Source organism: Lepisma saccharinum, chromosome 1, assembly GCF_977018435.1.
Source record: "Lepisma saccharinum chromosome 1, izLepSacc3.1, whole genome shotgun sequence".
Classification (NCBI taxonomy): Eukaryota; Metazoa; Arthropoda; class Insecta; order Zygentoma; family Lepismatidae; genus Lepisma; species Lepisma saccharinum.
Genome location: NC_139229.1, coordinates 95,924,066 through 95,951,803, shown reverse-complemented (window position 1 = coordinate 95,951,803; position 27,738 = coordinate 95,924,066). Strand labels below are relative to the sequence as shown.

Sequence of the window (27,738 nt, the reverse complement as noted above, 5' to 3'; positions counted from 1 at the left end):
ATTTTATATGTGTTTCTTAATCCGAAGTGAGCTGTCGCAGCTTCGTGGCCAGGCTGGGTGTTCCTTTGTGAGTGGCATTTCATCAACTTTTCAACTAATCATCTTCCATCTTCATCGTCGCGATTAGCCAAGAGAAGAAAATGCAATACTAAAAGGTTAAGTAGTAATTGAATCAAAATTTGTTAAGAGATCGTGCAGTTTAAGACTTCAATAACGTGGTATCTATAACAGATAATTAATTATATGTTCTATTAATCTGATCTATACTACACCGACGATATGACCGTCTTCATTGTTCTGTATCAACGCTGAAATTTATCTCACCAGTCACCACGGTATATTGTTGCGAGTCATTTTAAGTTCTTATCCTCTATTGATGAGACGGTATTACCACTAGTAAGACCTGTCTAAAAGGGCGCCCGCAGAGGGGCGCCCTTGAAATATCTGAAAATACTTCACATAATTCAAATTTTGAAATTGTAGCATCAAAACATGGATGCCGTGAAATATAAAGCAGATTTAGTGCCTATGCAAATTGTCCTAGACCTGGGGATAATTTACAAGAATTCTCTGAACTGGGGGAAAGCATCACCTCACTTTTCCCCCACTTTAAGCACTGCTGCCCCACTGAGAAAAAATCCTGCAGGATACTACTTTTTCTTTTCTAGTTTTCCTTTCTTCTCTCACTGGCGTACCCAGGGAGAGGTGATGGGGCTTAGTGTTACGTATCTCCCGAGAAATGTTTAATAAAATTCAAGATATTTGGAACTGTTACCAAAAAAATATAACTTTAGTAATTCTTAGGTTAGCCTGTTCTCCCACAGCAGAAAAACACAAAGGTTAAGTGTGAATGATATGCCCTACTTTATTAATCTGTTCCGATGTACCCATTTCGGATGATATTCGTACATCTCAAGTCGATTTACATTCCTAGATGCAATGATGATTGGTGGGAATTTTAAGTTACTAAGCCTTCAAGTTACTAAGGTTTGTAATAATATAGGAATATAGTCAAGGGAAGCAAGAAATGAAACTACACAAATTAATGATTAAAAATAATATTCTTCATTCATATCTATAAATCCACTTGAATTCCAGCTGTACAACTCTGTGAAGTGAAGTATAGATATTAACTACCAATTACTTCTACCTGCAATCCCATTTCGCGAACGATTTCCTTCAAGCATCGGATTTCGTTCTCTCCGATATTAGTGCAACGCAAGATCTTCATCTTTCTGAGCTTGCTGCTGCCAGTAAGTAAAGATAGCAAGTGTTCGTTGGTGATAGTGTCAGAATTGCCGACAAAGACTGCACCCAGCTCCTTGTAGTCTGTGGTGTTGAGCACGTTCTCCAGAACTTCGAAATCAGCATCGAAAGGATCAAGACAGAGACAGGTGAGCTTCTGGGCATTCAGAAGCTGCCTCCAGCAAATGGAATTCAGGTTCGGACTATGTAGGGACTGGAGCTGGAGAAATGTTAGGTTTTGGAAGTCGGAGTAGCTGAAGGGAAGATCGAACAGGTTGTCCACGTAGGAATTGTCCGTCAGTTTGAGAACTTCAAGGTACGGACATGAAGATAAGAGGAAACCAACGTCTACGGCGTTCAATGAGGATATGTGGAGATGTTTCAAGGTCATTCCGTGTCGCCTCACGATTGGTGCGACTCCCCTCGCGAAGACATAGGGCGAGACGTTGGACAGGAGAGAGCGATGACGCTGTTTGCAGCTGTCGGAATCTACAAGAACCACCAGCTCTTTCACGGTTGGCGCTTCGACAAGAGGAAGTATCGTATCAATGGCAACTTCCTCGTGCAGGACGATTCGGATGATCTCTGCCTTTGGACACAGCCGCACAGCCACCATGGCGGCATCTGCAGGCAGGTAGATGTGCTTCTGCTGGTCTTTATCCCCGCAGGAGAGGAATCCCATGTCCAGGTTCCTGAGCTGGTACCTGGGCAGGGCGTCCTCGACCAGCTGGTCGTGATGGAGGTAGAAGAGCGCCGTGACCAGACCGTCGTGACGGAGGAGGTCCAGTCCTGGACAGGTCTTCAAGATCGTCTGGAGGCCTTCCAGACTGACGTTGCTTCCGCTGAGGAATAGTTGCTTCAGCCTATTAGCGCTTCCAGCAGCGGAGTTCCACAAATGACGGAAAGACCAACTGTTAATTGAGCTGAAAAGATGACGTAATGAGTGAGGTGTGTTCAGTCAACGTCAAAATTAATAGTAGGGAAATTGTGCATTACTATGTTCATTCATCCTGTTTTTCAAGAATCGAAACAAGAAGCATGAATAGGCAGAGAACAATCTCTGCTCTAGGATAGGTACACCCAATGATAAAATTAATAGTAAGCAGGTTGTCCATCACCATTTTATCTCACTCTTGCTTTCCACAATGTAATGATCATAAATTGATACAAAAACGCCAATAAGCAGAGTGTAATATCTGCTTCGCATCAGCAGAATTCCACACCTTTATTTATTTGAACACAACAGGCGAATGTCCAAATATAGTGTTCCATATTTTCTGATAGACATAAAGTATGTCAACGCTAAAGTACATTGTAAATGTACACAAAGGAAAGTATAGTTAATAAAAACAAAAACATTAAAATAATAATACAAGTATGATTGAAAGAGTAACATAAACTGTGAGACGAAATTATCCAATACAAGAATTGCCTACATGAACACAAAATTTCAAATATTACAATGTACAAATAATATTTTTACACTGAATGTTTCAGATCTGTACCACCAGGGACTAAACAAAATATAAAGAGATACTTACATAATGCATTATAATATACATGAAATATGAAATTGATATAAACACAGTAAAATTCAAGGATGGAAGATATAACGTAGGGACTTGTTCTTATTACATTATCAACTATAGTGAATTAAAATAAAAAATCATTTTGGAACTGAGGTCCTCATTCGTTCTAATTAGTTTATATTTAAAACAAAACATTCGGTAAATTATTAATTAATATTAGCATAAATTTACAGTCCCTTTATATTAACTTATAAATCTAACAGTAACAATTTACAGTAATATTTATTTATTTTATTTCTTTCTTGACTACCTTAAAAAACACTGGATGTAGAGTAAAAAGGAATGGAAATAAGCATGGACAATTTCCCTACTATTATCTTTGTAGTTGACTGTACAATTCTATTCTTTAAAAAAAGCACACAAAGAGAAGAAAAGAACGAAAATAACAATAGACAATTTTCCTAATGTTACCTATGCTGCTGATGTTACACCAAATAAACAAAAATTATGAATGAAATGCTCCTGTAACAGTATATAGACAGATTGGTATGATACATCAAGAACAATTCTAGGGTTTCTTTGGGGGAAAAAGTACTTAAGTCACAAACTGGACTTTTCTGTTGTTTTCATTTAAGCCATACTGAATTAATTTTAAAAAAATTATAAGCATTATTTTATATTGGGAATCTGTAAAGATTCTAAACATGATCCAACATGTATAGTCATGTCTGCAATGTTTGCTATTTACGGAATAGACATAAAAAACTGTGGCCTCTCCGATGACGCAGTGGTAGCGTCGTCGCCTTGTAATCAAGGGGTCCTGGGTTCGATACCCAGTGGAGGCTCATAGTGGTTCAGATCCCACATTAAACTGTAGGTCCAGTCCCGATTAACATTACTGTGGATAAAGTGGACTTAAAAAACACCAAATCAAACATAAATAACTTATCTATTGTAAAATTCCGTTTTTTGACTTGGGTGCTTTTTCCAGAACAGACTAGAATTGAACTTAATAATATAAGGTTTTATAAAAAGTAGCACGACAGATCAACATGATGAAAATATATTCCTATGACAGCCAGTCAATTATTGATTCTGAGAACAATTACACCTGATAAGGTGCTCCAGATAGGGAAGCGGGTAACACTATGTTCTTGAAATAAAGGGATCTTGTATTCGAGTCCCGGTGGAGGCACATCCAAACAACACAGTGCTTGTGTAGGCTCATTCCCGATTGGCTTATCTGAGCATAAAATGGACCTAATAGACCTACTAACATAAGGTGTACAGGCTTCAAATCTTATGGCCAGCGATCCTGAATGAACATTTCCTTGGTTTTCCTCACTCACTCCAGGAGAATGATGAGGTCATACTTTTTAAGGAAAGGCATGGACCAGTCCTCCCACTTACTACGCTTTCCCTGCTACTGTCCTTTGTTTTTCTCTCTTTTAACCTAGCGGATAAACAAGCGACGATATTTACATCAACACAACTACAAAAAATTAAGAGTGAGTCTGGTAAAGAAAGAAACTTGAATTGCTGTGAAACAAGTGCCCGCGTTTCAAGAACTATTATTTCAATTATGCAAACTGCTGAACTCATACCTGACTCAGCACCACCAGCTTACGCTGTTAATATCGTACAACTTACTATAGATACTCCACAGACTTCTCGAAAGATTGCTTCGGATCATCTCGGATTAAAGTCCTGTTGCTTGGGATGATATCAGGGTTCACCAAGAGGACGTCCACCGTTTCCAGGAGTGACAGCAAGAGTTCGATGTCCACATGCGTTGGATCGTCGTGAAGTATATATGCACGGACAAGGTTCTGAAAGAAGAAAGTCGGGTCAAACTGCATGCCTAACCAGTGAAACAAATTGCACAATTACAGCACATTACTATCCAGAACTATTAGTCCCAGGAGACTACTGGACTGGAAACTTTGTGAGATGAAAAGAGTTAGCACCAGTGGCGTGTCCAAGGCGCGTCGAAGGCAGGAATAGATGACAAAATGAGGACTGACAAGGTTGACTGCATTGGTCTCATTTCACACATTAAACAACACACACAACATGTCTATAAATGACATAATCCGGCAGCTATCCATTTTTATATGTAAGTAGTAAGGTAACATTTAATGAGTGATTGATTAATTTGGTGTTTTGAGTCCACTTTATGCACAGAAAGGCTAATTTAAAGTGGAATCCGAACCACTGTGCCTCAACCGGGTATCGAACCCGGGGCCCCTTGATTACAAGGCGACGGCGCTACCACTGCGCCATCGGGGAGGCCGGTAATATTTGACTTAAGCAAATTTTCATATATTTTGAACATTCTAATTAACGAAGGTCTCGAACAGTAAATCTCTCTCGTCTTGTTTCACATTCTCTGTCTCGTCTCGACAGGTGTTTGTCTCGTCTTTGATTTTTTATTATTTAGCGTCGCTTTTCTGCCACTTTTTGGGTAATCGCGATGAGGATTAGTGATATGATGAAGATACGCCCACAAAGAACACCCATGTCCAGCCCGAGATTCGAACCAGAGACTTCAGGCATCGTAGCGCGCTGTGCTAACCACTCCGCCACGAAGGTCTCGTTCTCGGTTTCGGCACCATCTCAATCCAGAAGTCCTTAGGAACACGCATTAATGTCTCAATTTCTAAAGAAAATAGAGAAATACTTAGGAAAGAGTATGGACTTATATATAATGTAAATTATGATGATATATTTACAATGCTCACAGTAAATTATTAGTTTGTAAAGAGAAGGATATAGGATAGCTTTTCGGGCACGGAAAGTTTATACATTGCAATGTTCCTCTTGAAAATGCCGACCCATGAAGATGATTCAAGTAATACGTACTATGTAAGTTACACACCCTCGCCCCCCCCCCCCCCCAAAGGAAATGCTCTCGTTCCTTCTGGATATAATAGTGGCTCTTGATTATAGTTTGTATATTATTAGGGTTACCAGATCGCTATAAGGGAAATGTAGGACATGCTGTCCCAAAATGTAGGACACAAGACATTCTCAATAAATAAGCGTACGTATTCCTATAGAACACGTTAGAAAGTAATTTAAAAATTACACTTTTCAGATTAAAATAATGAATTGTTAATGAATTTTTAAATGCAAAATTTCAAAACTTGTAATCATACTAAACAATGCACCTCTTACTACGTGATTTAAGTGGTACTTCTCAGAGGAGCCAATATTTCTCAAAATTTCAGGTTGTCAAAATATATTTATGTTGGAGTGGGCAGTCAAACTCTTTGAAATTAAGCACACCGGACAAAAAATTAGTCACCCCAGCGCAAAAAGCAAGGTGGTTTCCTGATGCCCCTACAGATGGCGTTGCAGAGGAGTGGCAGGGTTCATTATGTCTGGATCAGTGCTGTGAGACTTGAGCAGTAACGTTGAGTGCGGAAGACGTTGTCCTGTACGGGAATAGTGTGTCAAAATGGGCAAAGCCAGGGATGTGTCGGAGTGGCAAAAATGGGCTATCGTGTTTGGGCATGCCCATGGTCACACAGTGAGCGAAGTTGCCGGATTTGTTGGGGTATCGACGCGAACTGTCCAACGTGTGACCAAGAAATGGTGTACCACTGGTGGCAATAGAACATGGCGTGAGAACTGTGGTCGGAAAAAGATTCCAACTCAGAGGCACCGGAGACGAGTTTCACATCTTGTGAATGACAATCGGTTTCAAAGTAGACAGGAATTGTTGCAGTCAGTGAATGAAGGTCCGTCTCAACCAATTTCCGATCGAATATTGCGACGAGAACTTCATGCCATGGACATATGGAGTCGGGTACATCGAAAGAGCCCTTTGCTCACAGCGACACATAAAGTTGCACGTCTGACATGGGCCAGACAACACCGAACTTGGACAGTGGCAGACTGGAGGCGTTTAATGTGGCCTGATGAATCGCGATTTTGTTTTTTTTCAAAAGACGCAAGACATCGAGTGCACCGACGGACAAATGAGGCATTTCATCCGCAGTGTGCGGAGGGTGTAGGCTAGTTCAGGCAGGGGGTGGTTCTGTGATGTTCTGGGGGTGTTATTCTTACTATGCACTAGGCCCAATCATTCGGGAGACCGTGAACATGAACCAGTATGTTTATTTGAACTTTCTCGGTGATCAGGTGCTTCTCTTCAGTCAACATCTTCATGATGAGAACGCTATGGACACCCCCATTTACCAAGATGACAACTGCCGTGTTCACAGGGCAGCACGCGTATGTGAGTGGTTTGATGAACACTCAGGCACCCTATCGCACCTCGCCTGACCCGCTAAATCACCTGATCTTAACCCCATATAACATTTGTGGGACTATTTGGAACACCGGGTGAAACGCCGAAATCAGCATCCCGGCAATTTGGAAGCCTTACGTGATCTTCTGATCAGCTAGTGGTGTCAACTGGATGTGGAATACCTGCAGAACCTTGTGGAATCCTTACCTCGCCGAATAGAGGCGGTTATCAGGGCCAGAGGTTGCGTTATTCGGTATTAGAGTGATGTCTCCAGGGGGTGACTAATATTTTGTCCGGTGAGCTTATAGGGGCCAGTACCAAACATCTTGCAGACTTTATGAAAAAAATCATTTCTCTCATGAGTCTGTTGTGCTGATGGTAACAAAAGTACTTTCTCAACATTTGCATTATGACCCGTAATGGTAAACAAATATTCAGCAATTACTATAATTTGCAGTGGTTCCAGGGTTTCATCGTGAGTAGTTTTTAGTTCAATTACAGGGTTTCTACCAAAATAACAAATCTAGAATTCTTGACTTTTTCTGTACTTTATTTTTTTTCGTGTGCGTTACCCCCACACCCCCTATACGCCTTCATGGCGTGGTGCTATGCACAGGGGAACACTTTACCTTTACCTTTTATTTTTTTTCGTTTTTCTTAACGTTTATTTAATCGATCCTGACTTAGGTAAAGTTAGAAATTAGTAATACAGAAAATAAGTATTTATTTAATGAAAAGTTCCTACCAAAGGGCCAGTTAAGATGAAAACTGAAGCTGTATTTAAGAAGAGAATTAAACCTGCTTTATCTATTAATGCATCCTGGACTGCATTCGGCCGACTAGCGAGTCCGTGGTGTCTGGACTCACAGCCAGTAAAATATTATGTGCGGCTTTGTATCGGATGTCCCTATATGTTTGTGATTGTCCCTTCATCCATCTTATCTTACCACCATTCATCCTCATCTTCGCAATTAGCCAAAACGGCAGAAAAGTAAACTAAAATAAACTAAATCAACCAGTCAGTCATTGTGATAGCAAATTCTTGTCCACAAGAATAATTTATTGCTTTTACTTTTTCTTGACTTCCATGACTTTCTTGACTTGCAAACACCCTGAATAACTTTGTTCTCTATATCTCTGCTGTACAATCAAAATATTGAATCCGTATAAACCCCCAAAAATTCCACTCAGGCATTGAACAATGACATCAGCAGTAAGTGGTCGCAAAACTTTGTTCATTAATTGCTTCCATTTTCCCGTTTGTTATCTAGCGGGACAAACATTTGTTTTCTTTTTGGGCAATGACTGAATATCTATGTTCTTCTTAAAGGTTCACATAACCACTTTTTGTAGATGCAATATAATCTAACACAGTTATTTTTAGTGGTTTTTATTTTATTTTATCTACGACGTTTCGTTCTGGTTTCCTAGAACTTTTTCAAGCTACACCAAGATGTACATACATACAACAACTGATAAATGACTGAATCAAAATAAATTTCATTATTGAGTTTGGAAGCGCAGTAATTGACTTGTAAGTTGCATGATTCTTCCTTGCTACATATTTTCCTAATGGCTAATTAATATTATGTGATGCTCAAAATGTAGGATATTGATGATATTTTTCAAATTCCTCCCGGACGCCGGACATAAGGCTAAAATGCAGGACATGTCCGGGAAAAACCGGAAGTGCATCCTGATTAATAATCGTATTATCATTTTCAGAAGTTTGTTTACATTTTGTATGAATTTGGATGCACTGGTTGCTGACCTATGCGGTGCGTATAGCGACGTCTATCCAGAATTTCAACAAAGTTCCGCTAGAGGGCAGAATATGCCTCGCTTCTTGCAGCGCATTTCATTCGTCCAGTCGCGAATTGGGTGCGTGTGCGTAGTTGAACGAAAGTGCGCGAGTTTCGGATATTTACGTCATTTTTGTGCCTTTCTAGTTTATCATACACGAAGAAACGTCCATGCTGTGTTCGGGATTCGAACTGTTACGGCGTAAAAGCGCGTTGGAATTAACGGAAAGTGCGTCGTTCACGTGCACAAGTGTTAACGTGTGTTGTGGAACCCAACAAAATAACGTGGAAAACTTGTATAACTGAGCAAGTGCCTGAAGAGGAAGAAATGTGCCGATATTTTGTAATTGTGCGCATGTTCTGTGATAAGGTGCACGACCTCAATCGTGCCCCCTGGTGTTCTGCAGCTTTGTGGTTGAGATCTCCCTGGTTCGATTCTCCATGAAAATACATTTCCGTGGTTCGTATCATACTTTAAACTGTAAGTCCAGCCCTGATTAAACTGTCTGAGCATAAAGTGGATTTTTAACTTTGACACGCATTGTCCAAGGTGTGCATATCAGAGGGCCACGGATGTGAATGAAGCAACTCAATAACAGCCCTAGGATGAATGGAAGCACATTGATGAATGCAGGTAACTTGTAAGTAAAATAAATATATCTAGGATACCTGATCAGAGCATATCTGTGGGGGAGGGGGGCGTAGTGTACATCATGGCGCCCTGTGAAAGAATTTACGTTCTTTATGAACGTTTTCCGTTGTTTTTATCTCGCGGGGATATGCTATTGTGAAGTAAAGTACATTTGTTACCTTAACGTGAAGCAGCCCAACCCTACTTAATAAGGCTTTGCATAGGTGAATATAGCAGCCAACACGAGAACAGACAGAACTCTGCCTACCGCTTCATGAACTCAAAATGTTAATGACTAGGGTGACCAGACATACTCTTTTCAAGAGTATTATACTCTTTTAGAGGTTCTTCATATACTCTATACTCTTTTCAATTTGCAAAAATCCCCAAATATACTCTTCTCCTTGCTATTTAATTTCATTCATTATTTTACGCGTAAAAATGCGTTAAAATCCACAGACAGAAAAGAAACAATGATGGGTAAGTGGAGGTCAGTGTTCAGAGATTTAGTACAGGCTGGGTCAAATTATAAGTGATTGTGCCTCTTATAAAATTTTTGTTTACTCTGTCTGGTACAAATGTTGATTTTGATTTGATTTTGTTATTAAAACTTATTGGCGAGAGGAAAAAAGTACACTACTGGTGTCAACACTCGTAATGAAAGTGAAATCCAACGTGGACATGACCTTTGAAGAGTTTGGACTGGCAATAAAGGACGACTTAAATATACTCAAGAAAGCAAAATCATCCCAGAAGTATGAACGATGGTACCATTGGTGAGTAGGTATTTATAATTAGCTAATTACATTAGACCCATAAGTAATTTGAATCTGTAGAGTGTAGGCCTATTTTACAGGGGCTATAATAGAAGCAATAACAAATAGCCACCCTTATTTTCGTTTTCTTTTTTATGTTTTGTGCATGCGCACCTTCTACCTATAGACTATAGCTACTCTTTTTGGTCAACAAATATCTGGTCACCCTATTAATGACGAAAGTCAATACAAATGGCCCAAGTGCCGATTGTTTAATTTAGAATTTATCACGGAGCACAGATATTTTGTACGATATGGTTCGTTTCTAATTATATTTGTTAACCCACACATTTCAGAGTCTCAGTGATGATACTTGTTGCAACAGTCATTTTATGTCGTATTATTTGTGACGTCATGAAGTCGGGAGTTGCTCCTTACTTTTCTCGTTTTGTGTATAAAATAAAACTACTTTTGAATGTTATGATTTAGTAATGAATAGGAAAGTATTGGAAAACAAGTTGAACGTGATTATGTTCTTACAGTGTTTATAATATGCAGTTGAACCTCGGAAGTTTGCTCCCAAGAATGGAAGTGTCAGATGGTTTCAATATTTCAAATCAACGCATTAGAGTGTTAAGTTTGATGCCGATAGTAACTTTACGTTATTCCTCGTGGCTTTGTAAAACGTGTGCCACTTGACACATTTGACTCCTACAGACATGTATGGGGAAGTGCATATGTTCAAAGTATATGAAACTCCGTTACAATAATTTTTTTGCATATGTGACTGATTTACAGTATTTGGCACGAAATGCGGTGCACTGTAAATATATTGGTAATTTTACATTGTTAGGTTAGGAATGTTTGGTTTGATGCTCATACTGAGTTTACGTTATTCTTTGAATTTGCACAAATTTGTGTTTCTTGTAGGACGAAGTTTGCATTTAAAAAAGTGGTGAAAGTAAGTAGTCCGGGATACGAGAAATTGGTCGCACTTCCAAGCTAAATATCTGACTTATTCGTGCTTTTCGCATCTTGAAATAACGTTCAGGCCTTGTAAAATTATCGAAATCTGTAGATTAAATTCAAAGGAGTCTAAATTTTCGAGGGCGTACGATCTACCACCAGTCCCTGAGACTTAAACTTTAATTACAAATTATACGTTTTCTTGCTATTTTTGTAGTAAAGAAAGTGCATAGCTTTAGTTCTATTAGAAATACTATTGTATTAATGATTCTATGTCTGTCGTAATAATTGTACTTTATGTAGGCCTACTACATAGTAACCCGTTGTAAATTGCTCCATATGACAAAGAAATTTATACGCATTTCGAACTTTTGTAACATGACAGTTACAAAGCGAGCTTTGCTGTAGATTCATTGTTGAGTACAGTCGCACTTCAGACGAAACGGGTTATTGGTTCTTTACAGGTCGAGGGGTTTGTTGTTTGTGAGTAAGTGTTAAATATGAGTGTAAACCAGAACAATGACATTACCCAAAATGTGGAAAGGGGAATGACGAATTCTGGTCTCGTCCTGGCGTTGAAATCTCTATTCTGTTCATGGCTACACGAAACCTCGGACTTTTGACTAGGAGGAGGTCATTGATTTCAAGTGGAAATGCAAAAACCAGTTGGTATACTTTTCTCGCAAGCATGTTAAAAGCCTTTCTTTGCCGACTGGAGCATTAAGCTTGATTCACATCTACGCTCAGATCACCCTCCCCTCACGGTGGGGTCAAATATTGTTCCGGCCAAGGTTCTTTCCGATCGCGCTCAGTTCGGGGTCCGGTCACGATCGAGTGGAAAGAATATTTGACCGGAGCGTGAGGGGGCGGAGCTTTACTTTGCAGAAGCTTACCTTAATCGTTGATGTGAATATCTGTATCGCTCAGCCCACGGTTCAGTAGCAAGTCTTCAGCCCCGTTGCAGAGGATACGTAACACAGTTTGTGCGTACATGTGCGGGCAGAAGTCAAAGACTTATTGAAACACAGAGAAAGGCGAGTATAGATAAAATTGATTGATAGGGACATTGCGCAAGAAAATCCCAAAATATTTTCCTCTCAATTCTGTTTGTAAAACATCGGTCAAAATATGCGATTTTATGAACCCGAGTAAAAGAAATTTAAGAAAAAACTGACCGAAACAACCAAATTACAATTATAGCCAATCAAAGAAATTCAGGACGGGATTAGCCACAAATATAATCCATGAGCACTAGTTATATTTTTTTGCATGAAATAAATTCCTTACATCTAACCTGTCATATTTTTCCGGACAACAAAATTGTTATTTGTGTGTGTGTGTGTGTGCGCAAAGGGAAAGCAGGTATTGGTCAACCCTCTGCCAAAGCATAAAATTATTCTTGATATCTAGACGAACTTGTTCTTCGTTTACGGAATTCTAAACAAAATTATTCCTTTTTTTACTTTTCACACGATGTGCGTAACAATCGGGTCCTTGAAACTAGGCTTAGAACCTGATGCTTGTCTGTCACGTGTTGTGTCGGAAACTTTCTGATAAAAGAAATGGTGAACAATGTCGATATGAAACAAAGAGGCCGAAAATGTTCATGACAAACCTAGCGCAATGTCGCTGGAAATAAACGTTTTGAGATTCCAAACCGAAAATATATCAATAAACAGTATTATATTTTAATATCCGATCTCCGTGCCCGAGTGGTACCAGGTTCGAATCCTGGCCTGGGCATGAGTGTTTGTGTGTCTATTCATCAATTTCATGATATCATCACTCATCCTCATCTTCGCAAATTAGCCAAAAGTGGAACAAAAAGCGAAGTAAAATAAATTAAATCAATCAGTGGTCGAGTGGTTAGCACAACGCGCTACCACGCCAGGTGTTCCGAATTCGAATCCCGGCCTGGGCATGGATGTTCTTTGTGATGTCCCTTCATCCGTTTCGTCATATCACAACGCAACCTCATCCTCGCGATTAGTCAAAACTGGCAAAAAAGCGAAGTAAATCAACCATATCAATAAATTCCAGTTTTCGCAATTCTCTTTCTTCATTTTCTTGTAATTAATGCCAGTGCTGTAACAGAAAAGTCCTTCGTTGAAAATCTCTTAAACATTGCAGTTAGCACAATCGGCAGCCTTTTTATACAGAAAAATCGGTGTACTCTGTGAAGAAACCACCACCAGACTCACGTTGATCGTACCTTGACGGGAGCGAAGCTTGATCGCTAGTGTGGATACACCCTGACCGTGAGCGGAGCTTTAGGGGAGAGTGTCGCTTTAGTGAAGATGTGAATCAAGCCTTAATGGGCACGATAGATTTTTCAATTATGTGTGTGACATAGTTAAGAAATGGTAAACTACGAGGGCAGGCTGAAAAGTAATGCCTCCAATTTTTTTTGACGGTGTAAAGACATTTTGGATTTTGAGCAACCATGCATTGTACTCTTCAGACTTTCCCCCTTCTCCATTCCAAGTTTGAAACTTCTATCACCAGGGATTGCTGAACTAGAGCGAGGAAAATGGCAGCATGTAACCATACTATGGTCGATGCACCAGCAAACTGCCTGTGGTGACAGAGTTTCTAACTGCAGAAAACGTGTCCCCAATTGACATTCATCAGAGAATTAAGGCTTTTTATGGCAATGAATGTGTAACCTCAGTACTGTATGATATTGGGCTGTTCATGCTCACAATGAAAACTCCTGCTGAGGAACTCTCAAGAAGTTCTTTGTCACACACATTGAGAGTTCCTCAGCAGGGGTTTTCATTAGAAAACATCTAAACTTTCTCACCTTGCAGTTCTTCTTCACAAAATTAACCAACTCCCTATCCATCTTCAAAAAGGCAAATCTGATCTCTGGTGTTAAAAAGATTTTCCACTCTGGGTAAAAATGCTTGCTGCTTTCCCGATTGCTTCGCCAGGTGGCAGCAGCATACATGAGATCTTCTATACTACCAACGGCTGAAAGAAACAAATAAACTCTGTGAAAGGAACACAACGATCAATTAAAAAAAGATCAATATTTTTACGAAAAAAAGAGATGTTCTCTTAAGAACAGCATTTAATGCTACTTAAGTTGCAGCAAGATATAATGGGATATATTATAAGTGGAAAATTGTAGTTGTCTTCTTGCATTTAAAAAAATAATGCATGAAATCTGAGACTGATAATGCTTTAGTAATCTTTTGTATTGATACTGTCATTTGTCACATTCACGTTGTAGATTGACTTGAATTTTGAGTTGAATAAATGATTTTTTATCTAAAATTCATAAGATTAAACCAAAATAGAATTCCACTTATGAATACAAGGAGGTATATGTGTATTGTACAGTGCGATGCACAAGTATTACCCAAAAAATTGTCCATGACTGTTTTCCTTAATTTTCCCCTTGAATTATAAGTTTTTTTAAGGAGTTTTACGTATGTTGGTACACAGATTGTCAGCATCTTTTGGAGTTTTGTTTCAATTCTTGAAGCTCCAATTGCTTGAAACAAATTAAACATGGTGATGGACAAATTGCTTGATAATACTTACGCATCTGAATCTAAAATGGTTCTACTACACTCATGCTCATAAATTAAGGATAATGCAGAATCTTGTACAAAGAAATATTTGATGTGCACGTTGCAGCTTGAAATGATGTCTGGGTACTGAACCAAAGAACCTGTGTTAACTATGACTTTCATCCAGTGTGTGGTGGCGCTGTAAGCAGACAAATGACTCACAGGAGCGAAACTGCTGACCAGAGTACAGTGCTTATAGGATGTGTGCAGTTGTGTTCGGTTCTGCGAATGGTGAGTGTGTGTGTGAAATGGCTCAACGAACACATATTGATGATGTAATGAGGAGAAGGATACTTGGGCGGCTAGAGGCGGGCCACAGACAGCAGGTTGTGTCACAGGTGCTCCATGTGCCACAAAGTGTCATCTCACAATTATGGCAATGATTACAACAGACTAGAAACGTGTCTCGGCACTACAGCAGTGGACGTCCACAGTGTACAACACCACGAGAAGACAGGTATCTGACAGTAACTGCCCGGAGACACTGACAGTACTGCCGGGGCCTTGCTCGAGACCTTGAAGCTGCCACTGGAACAGTTGTTTCCAGACACACTGTGTACAGACAACACAACAGGCACGGTTTATTCGCCCGGAGGTCTGCAATTTGCATTCCACTGTCACATAGTCACAGAATAGCCCGTAACATGATGTAGAGAACACAGGACATGGACAATGGAAGAATGGTCTCAGGTACTTTTCACTGACGAGTCCAGGTATAGTCTCAACAATGATTCTCATCGTGTAACCATCTGGCATGAACCAGGAACCAGATAACGACCCGGTACCATCGTCAAAAGGGACTAGTATGGAGGTGGTGGTGTCATGGTGTGGGGTGGCATTATCCTGGGTTCACGTACACCCTTGCTTATCTTCTACAGAGGTACGGTAACAGGTCAGGTGTACCGGGATGTTATTCTGCAAGACTACGTTCGTCTTTTCAGAGGTGCAGTCGGTCCTATGTTCCTCCTGATGGATGACAATGCCAGGCCACACCGAGCTGCTATTGTGGAGGAGTACCTTCAAACAGAAGATATCATACGAGTGGAGTGGCCTGCTTATTCCCCTGACCTCAACCCAATCGAACATGCTTGGGATGCTCTAGACCGACGTGTTGCCGCACGTCTTCCACCTCCTTGGACTCTTCAGGAGCTCCGACAGGCACTGGTGCGAGAATGGGAAGCCATACCCCAACAGCTGCTCGACAACCTCCTCCAGAGTATGCCAAGCCGTTGTACTGCATGTGTCAAGGTGCATGGCCGTCACATTCCATACTGAAGCCTGTGCACATGCTCAAAGAACTGTGGAACAATATTTTACAATCTCCCTTGCTTTGTATCATATGTGCGCTCTTTGGTTTTTATCACGTTTTCTGCAATAAACAGGGTTAAACAGGGTATGTGGATATCTTTCTTGTGTGTTCAACATGTGTCCATGCTACCACAACTAGTTTGTTTCAGTGCTGTATCGTGGGGCACCAAAACCTCTATTATCCTTAATTTATGAGCATGAGTGTAGGTTAACCACACATACTTTTGTCCCTTTTGGATGTTTGACTTATGCTTACCGCATTATTGAAACTGCAAAACCTTCGCAAGTAGAATTTTGATTTAATTTTTAATGTTGTTATGTATCGTCACTTTTCTGCCACTTCTGGCTAATCATATTCTGTAATTATATTACAACAACTGGCTCTAATGGAAGCCTTTAGTTTCTTCTGGCCAATGTCATGAAATTAATTTTGGCTGGAAGTGTCTTCATCTTTCCGGCGAGAAAGACCCAACCGTTAAAATTCAAATGTAGAAGGCCTCCCCGATGGCGCAGGGGTAGCGTCGTTGCCTTGTAATCAAGGGGTCTCGGGTTCCACACCCGGTGGAGCCACATGGTGGTTCGGATCGCTCTTTAAACTGTAGGTCCAGTCCCAATTAGCCTTATTATGCATAAAGTGCACTTAGAACACCAACTCAATCAATCAAATGTAGTGGCTGCACGGGAGACAATTCCCTCTCAGTGGGTTTGATTTCTCACCTGCACTGCCCTGAAATTCGTCTTATTGATGGGGAACGAAAGTTTATCTTTCCTGGTGATTGCCAGCTTGGGCTGCAAGTCGCAAACTTCAGGAAAACCTCTCGCGGACCGGTAGAAATGACGCCAGGGCTCGGCGGTTTAGAAACTCTGCTATAGTTAATTTACATAAGATCCCAATCAGAATCAATGCATCACGAGTCTCAATGATTCAGTCTCGTAAACATTGTTGAGAGGAAACTGTGACTTGCTTGATATTGAGAAGCCCTTTGCTTAGATCAGCGATGATCTCGGGAATTGTGGGGGGAGGTAATAGGTGATAGGTTCATTCCTCGTGGGCGACGCTCATGGAAGCACAAGCATTCATTTTGTGCTCTGTCCGTACGCGTGAATATGATGATGAAAAATATTCAGCGAACCTTATTATTCTAAACACATTCGGTTACAGTTTCGACGATTTTAGGAATTCCATCACGCCAAAAAATTTCTAGAAAATGTGAACTTACGCAAATAGCTCATCTGGTGCTGCATGGGGTGTGTGGTCTGCAACATCCCTCCATCTGGTTCCTGTGCTCTGAACGGCGAACACAGAACATCTCTTAGCATCGATTGCAAACGCGGGGATGAAACAGTTGACTGCACAGATCTGGCTGGAAGAAAAAAAAACATCTTACTAAAATGTGCTTAGATGTTAACTTACAATTACTGTGGAGATAATTTTTAAGTGTTTACAAGCGAAATGTATTTACACATATGCGCCACTCAGTAAGAAGTTAAGCAGAGAGACAAAGCTATCGACTGTGCATTGCACAATACCATGAGGGACATAGAGGATGAAGTAGATGCGACGAGATCAGCACCAAGCTCCGGTTGCCTTTGGTGGCAGTCGCCCCCCACTTTTTGATACTTTTTGCCCGCACTAACTATGCCTTCGTAGTGCTAAGCATTGTCTTTCAAGAAAAAGTAAACTGTCCTATTTCCCCACCCCCAAACCCGTCCTTTATACAGTCAGGAGTATATTTCTGTCATTAGGAACTTATACAAAATACACTGAAATTTCTACAATTTACAGCATATTTGGAATCCAGACATGAGCATGGATGTTCTTTGTGAGTGTCCCTTCATCAATTTCATATCATCACTCCTCATCTTCGCGATTACACAAAAGTGGCAGAAAAGTGAAGTAAAATCAAATCAAGCAATCAATCAACAGCCTTGCATAATGTATTGTTTTTTTTAAATTGTACCATTACGTAGCTTGTCTTCCAAAAATTACATATGTTATAGGAATTTTACTGCGTGTTTTAATGATTTCATAACATTGGCTTTTTAGCTCCCGACTGTATAGTCACCGGCAATAAAAATTGAACTTCTAGATCCTGAAGCTTCACTTCAATGCGCATTGTTGGTTGCCTAACTCTACGGGATGACCTAACCTGTAGTTCGATGATTGTAGTTCTTTCATCGCCGTCGAGTTATGAAACACAAAGCAATTGCAGCGAAGCGAGTATTTTCGGATGTACACCTAGGAATCTATGGAGCAAGGAGGGGACCCGGCTGCAGCTACCAGCCGTTGGAGCAGCGCGCACTGCTTTGCTCCACCCACTTGTTTTCTCCCCTTCTCTATCGTCACGTGCGTCGTGGCCCCCTTAGATCAGAGGCTGAGTGTAGGTGTCTCATTTTTATTGCTGGCGACTGTACCTACCTTAATCTCACATGTTGCTGCACCACTGCACGAGTCAATTGGTTCGGATCACGACATTTTTTTTTGGTGGGTGTCCCCTTCATCGATTTCATCATATCACTCATCCTCATCTTCGTGATTAGCCAAAATTGTCATAAATTCGAAGTAAGAAAAACAACAAATCAATCAATCAAGCATGCAGCATTTGGATCAGAACTTGAACAAGCTGAAAGGAAGACTTGCGACAACTGACCTATGTGTTCCAGTGACTTCTGGACTATCGTGGATTCGCCGCAAAGCTGGGTCTGTCATCCAATGTCCAGCAGAATGCTACACTGCTCGCTCACTGGAGACAGCTCGTAGTTGCAACAATATCGACGCCCGATGTCTTCCAGAATCACGGAAGCTCTGAGCAAACACAGCTCGTACAAACTTGGACACTTCCTAGAGGGCATTGCGATCTCAGGTCAATACGCCAGGTGAAAGGAGGTCGCCTGAAAAATTAATCATTCATTTTCATCAGCTTGATTAATTTATATGAATGATTTCATGAATAATTTGATTAATTTAAATGAATGATTTCATGAATAATTTGATTAATTTAAATGAATGATTTCATGAATAATTTGATTAATTTAAATGAACGATTTCATGAATAATTTGATTAATTTAAATGAATGATTTCATGAATAATTTGATTAATTTAAATGAATGATTTCATGAATAAGTAAGTGTTAAATGAAGCATGCTCACATTTGGAAGTAACGAGTTAATTTTCAATTAATTAGATTTATTTTACCTTGCTTTTCTGTCACTTTTGGCTAATCGCGAAGATGGGGATGAATTGTGGTAAGATGAGATGAATGAACAATCACGAACATATATGTACGACACAACACGAGCCCCACAGAGCATCATACTGGCTGTGGGTACAGACGCGAGAGCCTCGTTAGTCAGTAACATGCAGTACAGGGTGTACTACGTGGAAGAGAGGTTGACATATAGGTGTCATCGGAAAGTGTCACTCCTTACACCCCGTTACTTTTACGAGTAACGTCTAGATACTGTAAGAAGTTAATTTACTGAAGTAACAGAACTTCAGTTAGGCCTGCTATATTTTTTACGTGCATACAAGTGTACGAGAAAATGTCTGCATGACGTAACTCTTTCAAGGCTTAGCTATTTCTTACCTCATTATAAACATGAGGTGAGGTTTATTACAGTTTAATGTAAATTAATGATAAATTTAGATCCTCATTATTTTTTTAAAAAATAATATTACCTCTCTATGTATTAACCTTTATCCTTTGGTATAATATCCGTGTCCTCCTGTTAGCGGACAGTTCATGGAGCGAACAGGGCATGGAGTGGACACAACTTGATTGACACGATATGTAGTGAACTAATCAGTTAGAAAATCTAAACCTCCCGCCCCCACGCGCTGCTGGTAGGCAGCAATCAGTTCATGGAGCGGACACGTGTTCATTGACCTCCCCGCCAACCGGGAAGCTTCATACTTCCTGTCCTGTCTCCTGTGAGCTTACTTCATTTTTGTGCGATTAACCTACAGTGAGTGTAAAAAGTGTTTGGACACCATTGATGGTACGTAAACAGGGGATCCGCTCAGAGTTGTGGGTTCAGGTAGGAGAGTGGAATAGAAACCACATTATTCTACCTCATATACTTGTTTATCTCATACAGCAGGAAAATACAAAATATAAAAAAAGAAACCATCCATAAACAATAATAACTAAAATATCACATATTTTGAACACAAAAAAGTCTTTGGACACTTGCCATTCTTGTCGATATTTTCTGCAAAAAACACAAGCATTTAATATTTTGTTGGATTTCATTTGGCACGAATCACTGCCTGGAGCCTGTCTGATACAGATTTTACCAGATCTGCAGTAATCTGAGGTGAAATGGCGTTCCATTCTTCCTGCAATACTAATTGTAGGTCGGATTTGTTGGATATATTTCTTTTTCTTATCTGTCTCTCTAATACACTTCATAAATTTTGTATCGGGTTCAGTTCTGGGGATTGAGGGGGGGGTGAAGTTGTTTTGGGGTGTTGTATAACAGCCACAATTTTGTATTAAGGGCGGTATGCTTAGGATCGTTGTGCTGTTGAAACAAGTAATCATTACCAAAGTTCATTTGAGCCGCACTAGCGCTCAAAATATTCTTCAATATATCAATGTACATGTACTGATCCATCGTCCCCTCTATGAAATGCAACTTGCCGATCCCGGCAGCACTCATACAACCCCATACTAAGAGTGAACCGCCACCGTGTTTGACAGTTGGGATTAAGATACGCGGCTCCAACTCTGTATTTCTTTCCGCCATACCATATGCCTACCATCCGACCCAAATAAGTTGAATTTGCTTTCATCCGAATAAATGACCTTGTTCCAGAAGTCTGCATCGTAATTGCGGTGATATAGGGCAAATTCGAGGCCCTTCTTTCTGTTTATTGCAGTAACCAAAATTTCTTCCTTGCCACGCGTCCATGGTAGGCATTTCGTCGGCATACGTTACGTACTGGAGGAAAGTTGCTTAACTCGGTCTTGCAGCCAACGTCGGAGCACTAGTTTTGGGGTCCTTTTTGATAGTTCGCATATTAAACCGTTCGTTTTGCACAGAAAGCACTCTTGGTCGTCAACACCTCGGCTTATTTTCTACTGTTTTTCTTTCGCCAAAGCGATTTATGATCACGCGCACTGTTGATTTAGAAATTCCGGACAAGCGTGATATTTCCCTTAACGATTTGCACTGTTTTAGTAGCCGGATAACTTGCCGACGTTCACAAACGGTGAACTCTCTTCTTCCGGGACCCATGTTGCACTATCGTGTTCAATGAGGCGGAGCTACTGCAAGAACTGAGACTTCCGAACTGACAGCTGTGAGCCCAGAGGTTGAATGGGTCAGTGGTACGTGTATGGCAGTCCAGGTTTATTGATCATGTTTCACAGAGGTCCTTTTTAATGTTTTTTACTAAGTGTCCAAAGACTTTCTGTGCCCATAATTTGTGGCATTTTTGTTATAATTGTTCGTGGATTGTTTATGTTTTGATATTTTTATTTCGTTGTTGTGCCAAGAAAGAAATAATTTGAGGTAGAACCATTGCACTTTTATCCCGCTCACCTACCATCATCCACAACGCCAAGAGGATCCATTATTAACGTAAGCAGTGTCCAAACACTTTTTTACACTCACTGTAGCTGTTCGTTCCTGTTAAGTAAGTTCCGAAGTTTAATAATACGGAAATCGTAGGGACCAGGAAAGGGAAACCGTGTGCAATGTTTAACAGAGACTTGAACCAGAAATTTCGCGTAAACAAATCTGCTGCTGTTGTAACGTGGTTTTGTGTGAATGAGATATGGTACGATGAAGACCAAGGATGATACAATTTTAATTGTGACCGATCGCCATTGTGTGCCCGACGAAGCCAGCATCGAAGTTAGGAAAGCGCTCTCAAGGGCGAAAAAACGTGCCCGCGAAGATACTACCACTCTGAAACCGGACGACGTAGAGGAAGGGTGGCTTCATGTTTACGGACATGCTCCAGCAGACGAAAAATTAACGAAATTTTTCGATTACTTCGTGCAGCAGTGGCTCGAAAACCAATTTGTACCGATACATATGTGGAGTTGTTACCAGCGGCGTCACAGGACCAACAACTCGCTCGAGGGATGGAACTACAAAATAAACACCCGCATGGGTACACCACATCCCAGAATATACAAGCTTATACATTTTTTGAAGCTGGAAGCCGAGGAATCAAATGAGAAAATTATTAGAATGGAGCTCAACTTGGAAGGAGTGAAGAGAAAGAAGGAATATGTAAAGTTGGACGAACGAGTTGCAAGAAACACGAGAAAATATGAAGAAGATGGTGATGTGCCTAAATTTCTAAAGACAATGTCTTACATTCTAAAACTGGATAAAACTTCTGACATGGCACAAAACTTACGTGTTTGACAAAGTAGCTTCGCTTAATGCTGCTGATGGAACTAGGGCTAAATTTCTGAAGACGATGTCCTCGTTCGGAAACTGAATTGATAGCATGTAAAGAACTTTTGATGTAGCACAAAATGTACTTGTTTGACGAAGCAGATTAATGCTGCTGATGGGACTAGGCCTTCAATTTGAAGGCCGAGTACGGTTATCCGTGCGTGTCTATCGCATCCGTGGGTCTCTGGACCCCCTGTTGCATTGCTGGTGCGAGGCACTACGACAGGCTCACCTTCAGAATAATGAGGTGCCCGAATGTGAAGAAGGCACACAGTCCCGGCTGGCACTAAGTATAGACGTTTTCGCACTTCATTATAAGGATATGTACAAGTTTTGTTTGGCACAAAAGGGCCGTAAATACAAATCCATCCACCCTTTAGTAACACAATTTTCAGCGGGGCGGGGGAGGTCGATGAACATGTGTCCGCTCCATGAACTGGTTGCTGCCTGCCAGCATCGGGGTGGGGCGGGAGGTTTAGATTTTGTAACTGATTAGTTCACTAGATAACATGTCGATCAAGTTGTGTCCGCTCCATGCCCTGTTCGCTCCATGAACTGTCCGCTAACAGGACAGCTCCATAATATCAAGGAATCTAAAAGTTAAAATATATTAGAAAATAATTATGCCTGTAGTTTTGTATGGATTGAAACGTACCCCCTTACACTAAAATAATGTAAATTGAAAGTTTTGAAAATAAAATCCTAAATATTTTTGGTATCTCTTAAAGATTAAATAGAGCTCTAGAGGGACTAGTCGTGCCATGATATAAATAGAATGATTAAACCAAGAAGACTACGGTGGGCAGGGCATGTAGCATCTATGGAAGAGGATAGAAGAGTTCATAAGGTTCTTGTTGGTAACCTGATCAGTGGCGTACGCAAGGGGGGGTTACGGGGTTTAACCCCCCCCCCTTGAGCTTGTGAAATATTATGAAAAATGCCGTGGAAAAAATTTAAATGGCCAATTTACCACAGTCAAAGATCTGGGACAATACTATTACTATTACTACATCTACTACTACTACTACTACTACTACCACTAATAATAATAATAATAATTTGAATTATTATTTCCATGTAGCATGGAGAAAAGCACAGCATTCCAAGCACACGCGTCTTTCAGAGTGATGCCTTGCACAAGTTCTTGAAAGTGAAATATGAGGGTAACTATGATTTAAAAGAGAAATAAAATGTTTTGTATTTCAGTTGCAACAATGTTCAATACTCTGGTGTACGCAGTTTTTTTGGGGGGGAGGGGCCGGAATAGTAAATGTGGATAACACATGGTTTCGTTTTGGAGGGCAGGATGCATAATAAAATATTTCGTATTTTTGGAGCTTTTCTGTCTATTAAAATTGTGTTCAAAGACAAAAATGGTAATCGGGACTCACTTTAAAAGAGGTTTCGTATTTACACATTTTGATTTTTTAAAGTTCTTAACGGATTTTTATTTGAAAATTCTGATTTTCTCAAAATTTTGGTAGGGGCTGTAGCATCATCGGTAGAGGCATGCATATTTCGTTTTTGACAAAAAGAAAACGAAATTTGAAATAACACATTGCAATGTTAATTTTTAAGGTTTCTGAAGGGTGTGAGGTGCATTTTCCTACCCTGTTTTGTCACGAAATGATGCGAAATGAACTGCAAAATGCGAAATAGACTCTTAAACACAAAATTTACCGTTTATATACCTACGCGACACTTTCTGAAGTCTGAAGTATCCTGTGTGTTATGCAATTCACGGAAAATTGATTAATTTTTGCTGTAAATATTTGAAAAGTAAAAATGGACTCCTCTATACAGGAATAAACTTAATATTCTGGTAATGATTTAATGTGCTATTAGAAGGGATATGTTTATTTTGTGTAATAGTGCAGTTTTTAAATCGGGATTATATTCACATTTTTAAAACCAAAATGTAATTTTATATACCGCTTTTTCACCACTATAACAGCGAAATTTCATTTTATTTACAGCTTTTGAACCCGAAATTGACTGTTTTTATACTGAAATTTTGCTTTTTTATTTACCAAAAGTATGTGCCTCTAACCATCGGCCATGCCTCTACGTACGCCAGTGTTCAACGAACATGTCTTTTTTTTGTGTGAACAATGAGAATTAACTAAAGAAAGTTCTTGGTTCGTTGTTAGAGGCTAATGTATAGACGAAGGCTAGGCGGACAAGAATACAGTCACCAGTCTGCCTTCCCATTGTATTATTTACCGCAGCACGTTTGAATGTCTCTCTTTAAAATGTCTCACCAATTGTTGACTAGACAATTATTCAAACGACAATAAGCTTAACTATTGGAAAATGTTTTGTTGGTAAGAACAGTGAGACAATCCAGATGTGAATTATCGGGGACATTTATGCGGGGAAGAAACTGGAAAAATTTCAACCAATTTCGGGAATCGAATCCGGATCTCCCGCGTAATTGCCAGATGCTCTACCGACCAGACCACCGCAGCTTCTTGGATGAGTTCCATACTTTAATTATTTCAATTTATTTTAATATATTTTCTTGTTTTATGGATTTTCTTCACCCTTAAAATGTCTCACCTCGTTGACCAGACAAAAAACAAAAACAAAAAAAATACTCCCAGGATTTGATAAAAATTGAATGATTAGAAAGTAATTTCTTTCTATTGTTTTCATAAATGGTATATTTATGTAGATCTCAACTACATAATAGTAGTAGTGGTATTAGTAGTATTATTAGTAGTAATTCAGCTAATTAATTAACTATAAGTATTATTAATTGTGATTATTATGATTTAATTAAAGTATAATAAATCAAAGGTAATGTGAATTTGGAGAAAGTTTTAGAAATAACCCCCCCCCCCTTGACGAAATCCTGCGTACGCTACTGAACCTGATGATAACACCTGTGAGAAGGGGAAGATTAAGATGGAGAAACAATGTTGAGGTAGGGACAGACAGAAGGCTGGCTTATGTTTTAAGTCAGTTTTTCTCAGACATGCTAATCGGAACTGTATCCGAACCACCGTGCGACATATTTCCACCGTGAACAAACCCGAAATCTCTTAATTACTATAGGGGACAGAGTTAGTTGTTATTGGGTCACTACAAGATCCGATATAGAAACACGTAAACGAGAGAGAGAGAGAGAGAGAGAGAGAGAGAGAGAGAGAGAGAGAGAGAGAGAGAGAGAGAGAGAGAGAGAGAGAGAGAGAGAGAATTGAACTGTATGTCGGTTGAATTGGTGAATTCAAAATCTTCCAGTACAGTGAGGTGCACGAGTATTGATCGACAGATTGTCCGTATCTACAGTAATACATTTTTTTCAGGATTGTATTTTTATATATTCTGGTGCAGATGTTGTCATCAGCTTGTTTGGTGTTTGTTTTATTTCTTGAATATCTCATGGGGGAGGGGGAACAAATAGAATAAACATGGTGATGGACAATTTGCTTGGTCATACTTATGCATCCCACCGTACTTCTACTCAAACGTTTACATCCACTTGTAAGAATAACTGCGATGCATGCAATGGTCGTTTTTAGAGGCATACATGTAAATTTAGAACCAAAATAACCATACAGTTGCCTCTTGTGAAACAAAACTATTTGTGATTGTATCATGGGCATAACTTGGCGGGGGCAAGAAATGCAATTGCCCCCCAAATTTTCAGGCTTATTAAAATCTACAAGTTCATGGTACTTTTGTTAAGCTTCTCGGACCTGAGAAGTAACGTATTGAGTAAATTTTATTATTTCGCAAACGTAACATTATTAGCAAAATAGCCTTGGATGTTACTTTTATGGGATAGAAAACTTTGATTCTGCTCCCCCAAGGTTTAGCCACAAGTTCGGTACCAAGTTACGCCCTTGGACTGTGTGTTAAACAAGTGTTGGGATGTGCATAAACCACTACATGCAATAGTGCGATGTGTTACTCTAAAGAAAAAACAAATGCTAGGAAGAAAACCCGAAATGAAATCATTAATACGCCACTGGTCCTACCTGACAATAAGTTCCTTTTTCCAGGTAAAATGCACGATGATCTTGTAGAATCACATCCTCACCAGCAAATCGCACTTTGCAAATATTACTGTAAATTATAAACACTGAATAATGTTATGTCATCTTCCATTAGCGTATTTTGATGTACACGCTATCACGCCAACTGCTTGAACGAAACATGAGCCCTGAACTTCTACCAACAATAATACGTATGCGGTGCTATCACTTTTTCACAGTTCAAAGAATAGGTATAGTGAAAAGCAGGAAGGGAATTTTGCTTTTTACGTATCCAAATCGGCTGTGCCATCGATTGGATCTGCTGAATTTAGCCTGAACGTAGTTTTTCATTTGCCCGCTAGGTGAAAGCAAGATATGCAGTAGAGTCGTGACATCTTGCGGAAGTATTGAGAACCAATTGATCCTCGCTCATGGTGAGTGGGTGGCAATCGAGCATCATATCGAGTTAAAATTTACAAACAAGAAATAAATAAAAGTTCTCCACCTGCACAAGCTTTTAGTAATTAAGAACATGTATATACTTGTGAACTTTAAACCTTGGATTGCAAGCAAGAAAAGTCAAAAATGGAGTGCAGATGCAGGAAACCAAACCAGTTTATATTTTCATATTCTACCATTTTTTTCCGATGGTTCCACACTTTACAAAATACCGCCGACCTCCGTAGTGGAGTGGTTAGCACAGCACGCTACGACGCCAGTTGTCCTGGGTTCGAATCCCAGCATGGGTGTGTTATTTGTGGGCTCCATCAATTTCATCATATCACTCAGCCTTATCGTTGCTATTAGCAGAAAAAGCGACACTAAATAACCAAAATCAGGATCAACAGTCTCCGTGTCCTATCGCAAAATGAGGAAAGGTGGGCGTCGTCGGGAGTGGGGTAGATCGAACCGGTTCGTCCATCCCCCCCCCCTCCCCCGGAAATTGACATTCTTCATTTTAAATTAAAATAAAAAAAATACTTATTATAATAGTTGATAAGCGAAATAAAGTTGAGGTAACTAGTACTCCACCAGAATAATGAAAGTAGAAAATACTCTAGATGGAAAAATTGATTATAAAGTGCATCAACCAGAACTTAATGTTTTTCATGTTCTACCACTGAATCCAAGTACTAAATGGATGTATGAGTTTTCAAAATTTCAGAATAATATTTTGATTTAAGAGGTTACAAAACGTAGCTAAACTTAATGACTAACCTTTAAACCCTACTTTCAAAGATTTTTCTTGAAGCAGGTGCGTAAAAAATGGT

At 39.8% G+C, this 27,738-nt stretch overlaps 2 protein-coding genes across 4 annotated transcripts; one reads left to right on the top strand and one right to left on the bottom strand.

Annotated features, from left to right (window-relative positions):
* Window positions 1–1,082: 1,082 nt before the first annotated feature.
* On the bottom strand, window positions 1,083–26,749 carry LOC145985072 (uncharacterized). 3 transcript variants are annotated; one of them, XM_083118656.1, is made up of 6 exons: window positions 26,471–26,749; window positions 18,721–18,961; window positions 17,290–17,433; window positions 13,987–14,156; window positions 4,425–4,603; window positions 1,083–2,168 (listed from the first exon to the last, which is right to left on the bottom strand). In XM_083118656.1, the coding sequence occupies exons 3-6, from the start codon at window positions 17,387–17,389 to the stop codon at window positions 1,130–1,132; spliced, it is 1,488 nt and encodes a 495-aa protein (XP_082974782.1). In that variant the 5' UTR covers window positions 17,390–17,433; window positions 18,721–18,961; window positions 26,471–26,749; the 3' UTR covers window positions 1,083–1,129. The 3 variants fall into 3 exon arrangements, with proteins under 3 accessions (XP_082974782.1, XP_082974774.1, XP_082974791.1); XM_083118648.1 differs by having other exon boundaries at window positions 17,290–17,429; XM_083118665.1 differs by lacking the exon at window positions 18,721–18,961.
* LOC145984419 (uncharacterized) lies at window positions 21,861–22,454 on the top strand. Its single transcript, XM_083118085.1, has one exon. The coding sequence runs from the start codon at window positions 21,861–21,863 to the stop codon at window positions 22,452–22,454; it is 594 nt and encodes a 197-aa protein (XP_082974211.1).
* Window positions 26,750–27,738: the final 989 nt, after the last annotated feature.

What these genes read in the sequence shown, in the direction of transcription:
- LOC145985072 (XM_083118648.1), bottom strand. Translation starts at nt 18,779, where the DNA reads ATGACAGACCCAGCTTTGCGGCGAATCCACGATAGTCCAGAAGTCACT. An exon ending in GCACCAGATGAGCTATTTGC is followed by an intron (nt 14,157 to 17,289) that starts GTAAGTTCACAT and finishes TGTTTCTTTCAG; the next exon opens with CCGTTGGTAGTATAGAAGAT. An exon ending in TTGTGAAGAAGAACTGCAAG is followed by an intron (nt 4,604 to 13,986) that starts GTGAGAAAGTTT and finishes TTCTTCTTTCAG; the next exon opens with AACCTTGTCCGTGCATATAT.
- LOC145984419 (XM_083118085.1), top strand. Translation starts at nt 21,861, where the DNA reads ATGAAGACCAAGGATGATACAATTTTAATTGTGACCGATCGCCATTGT.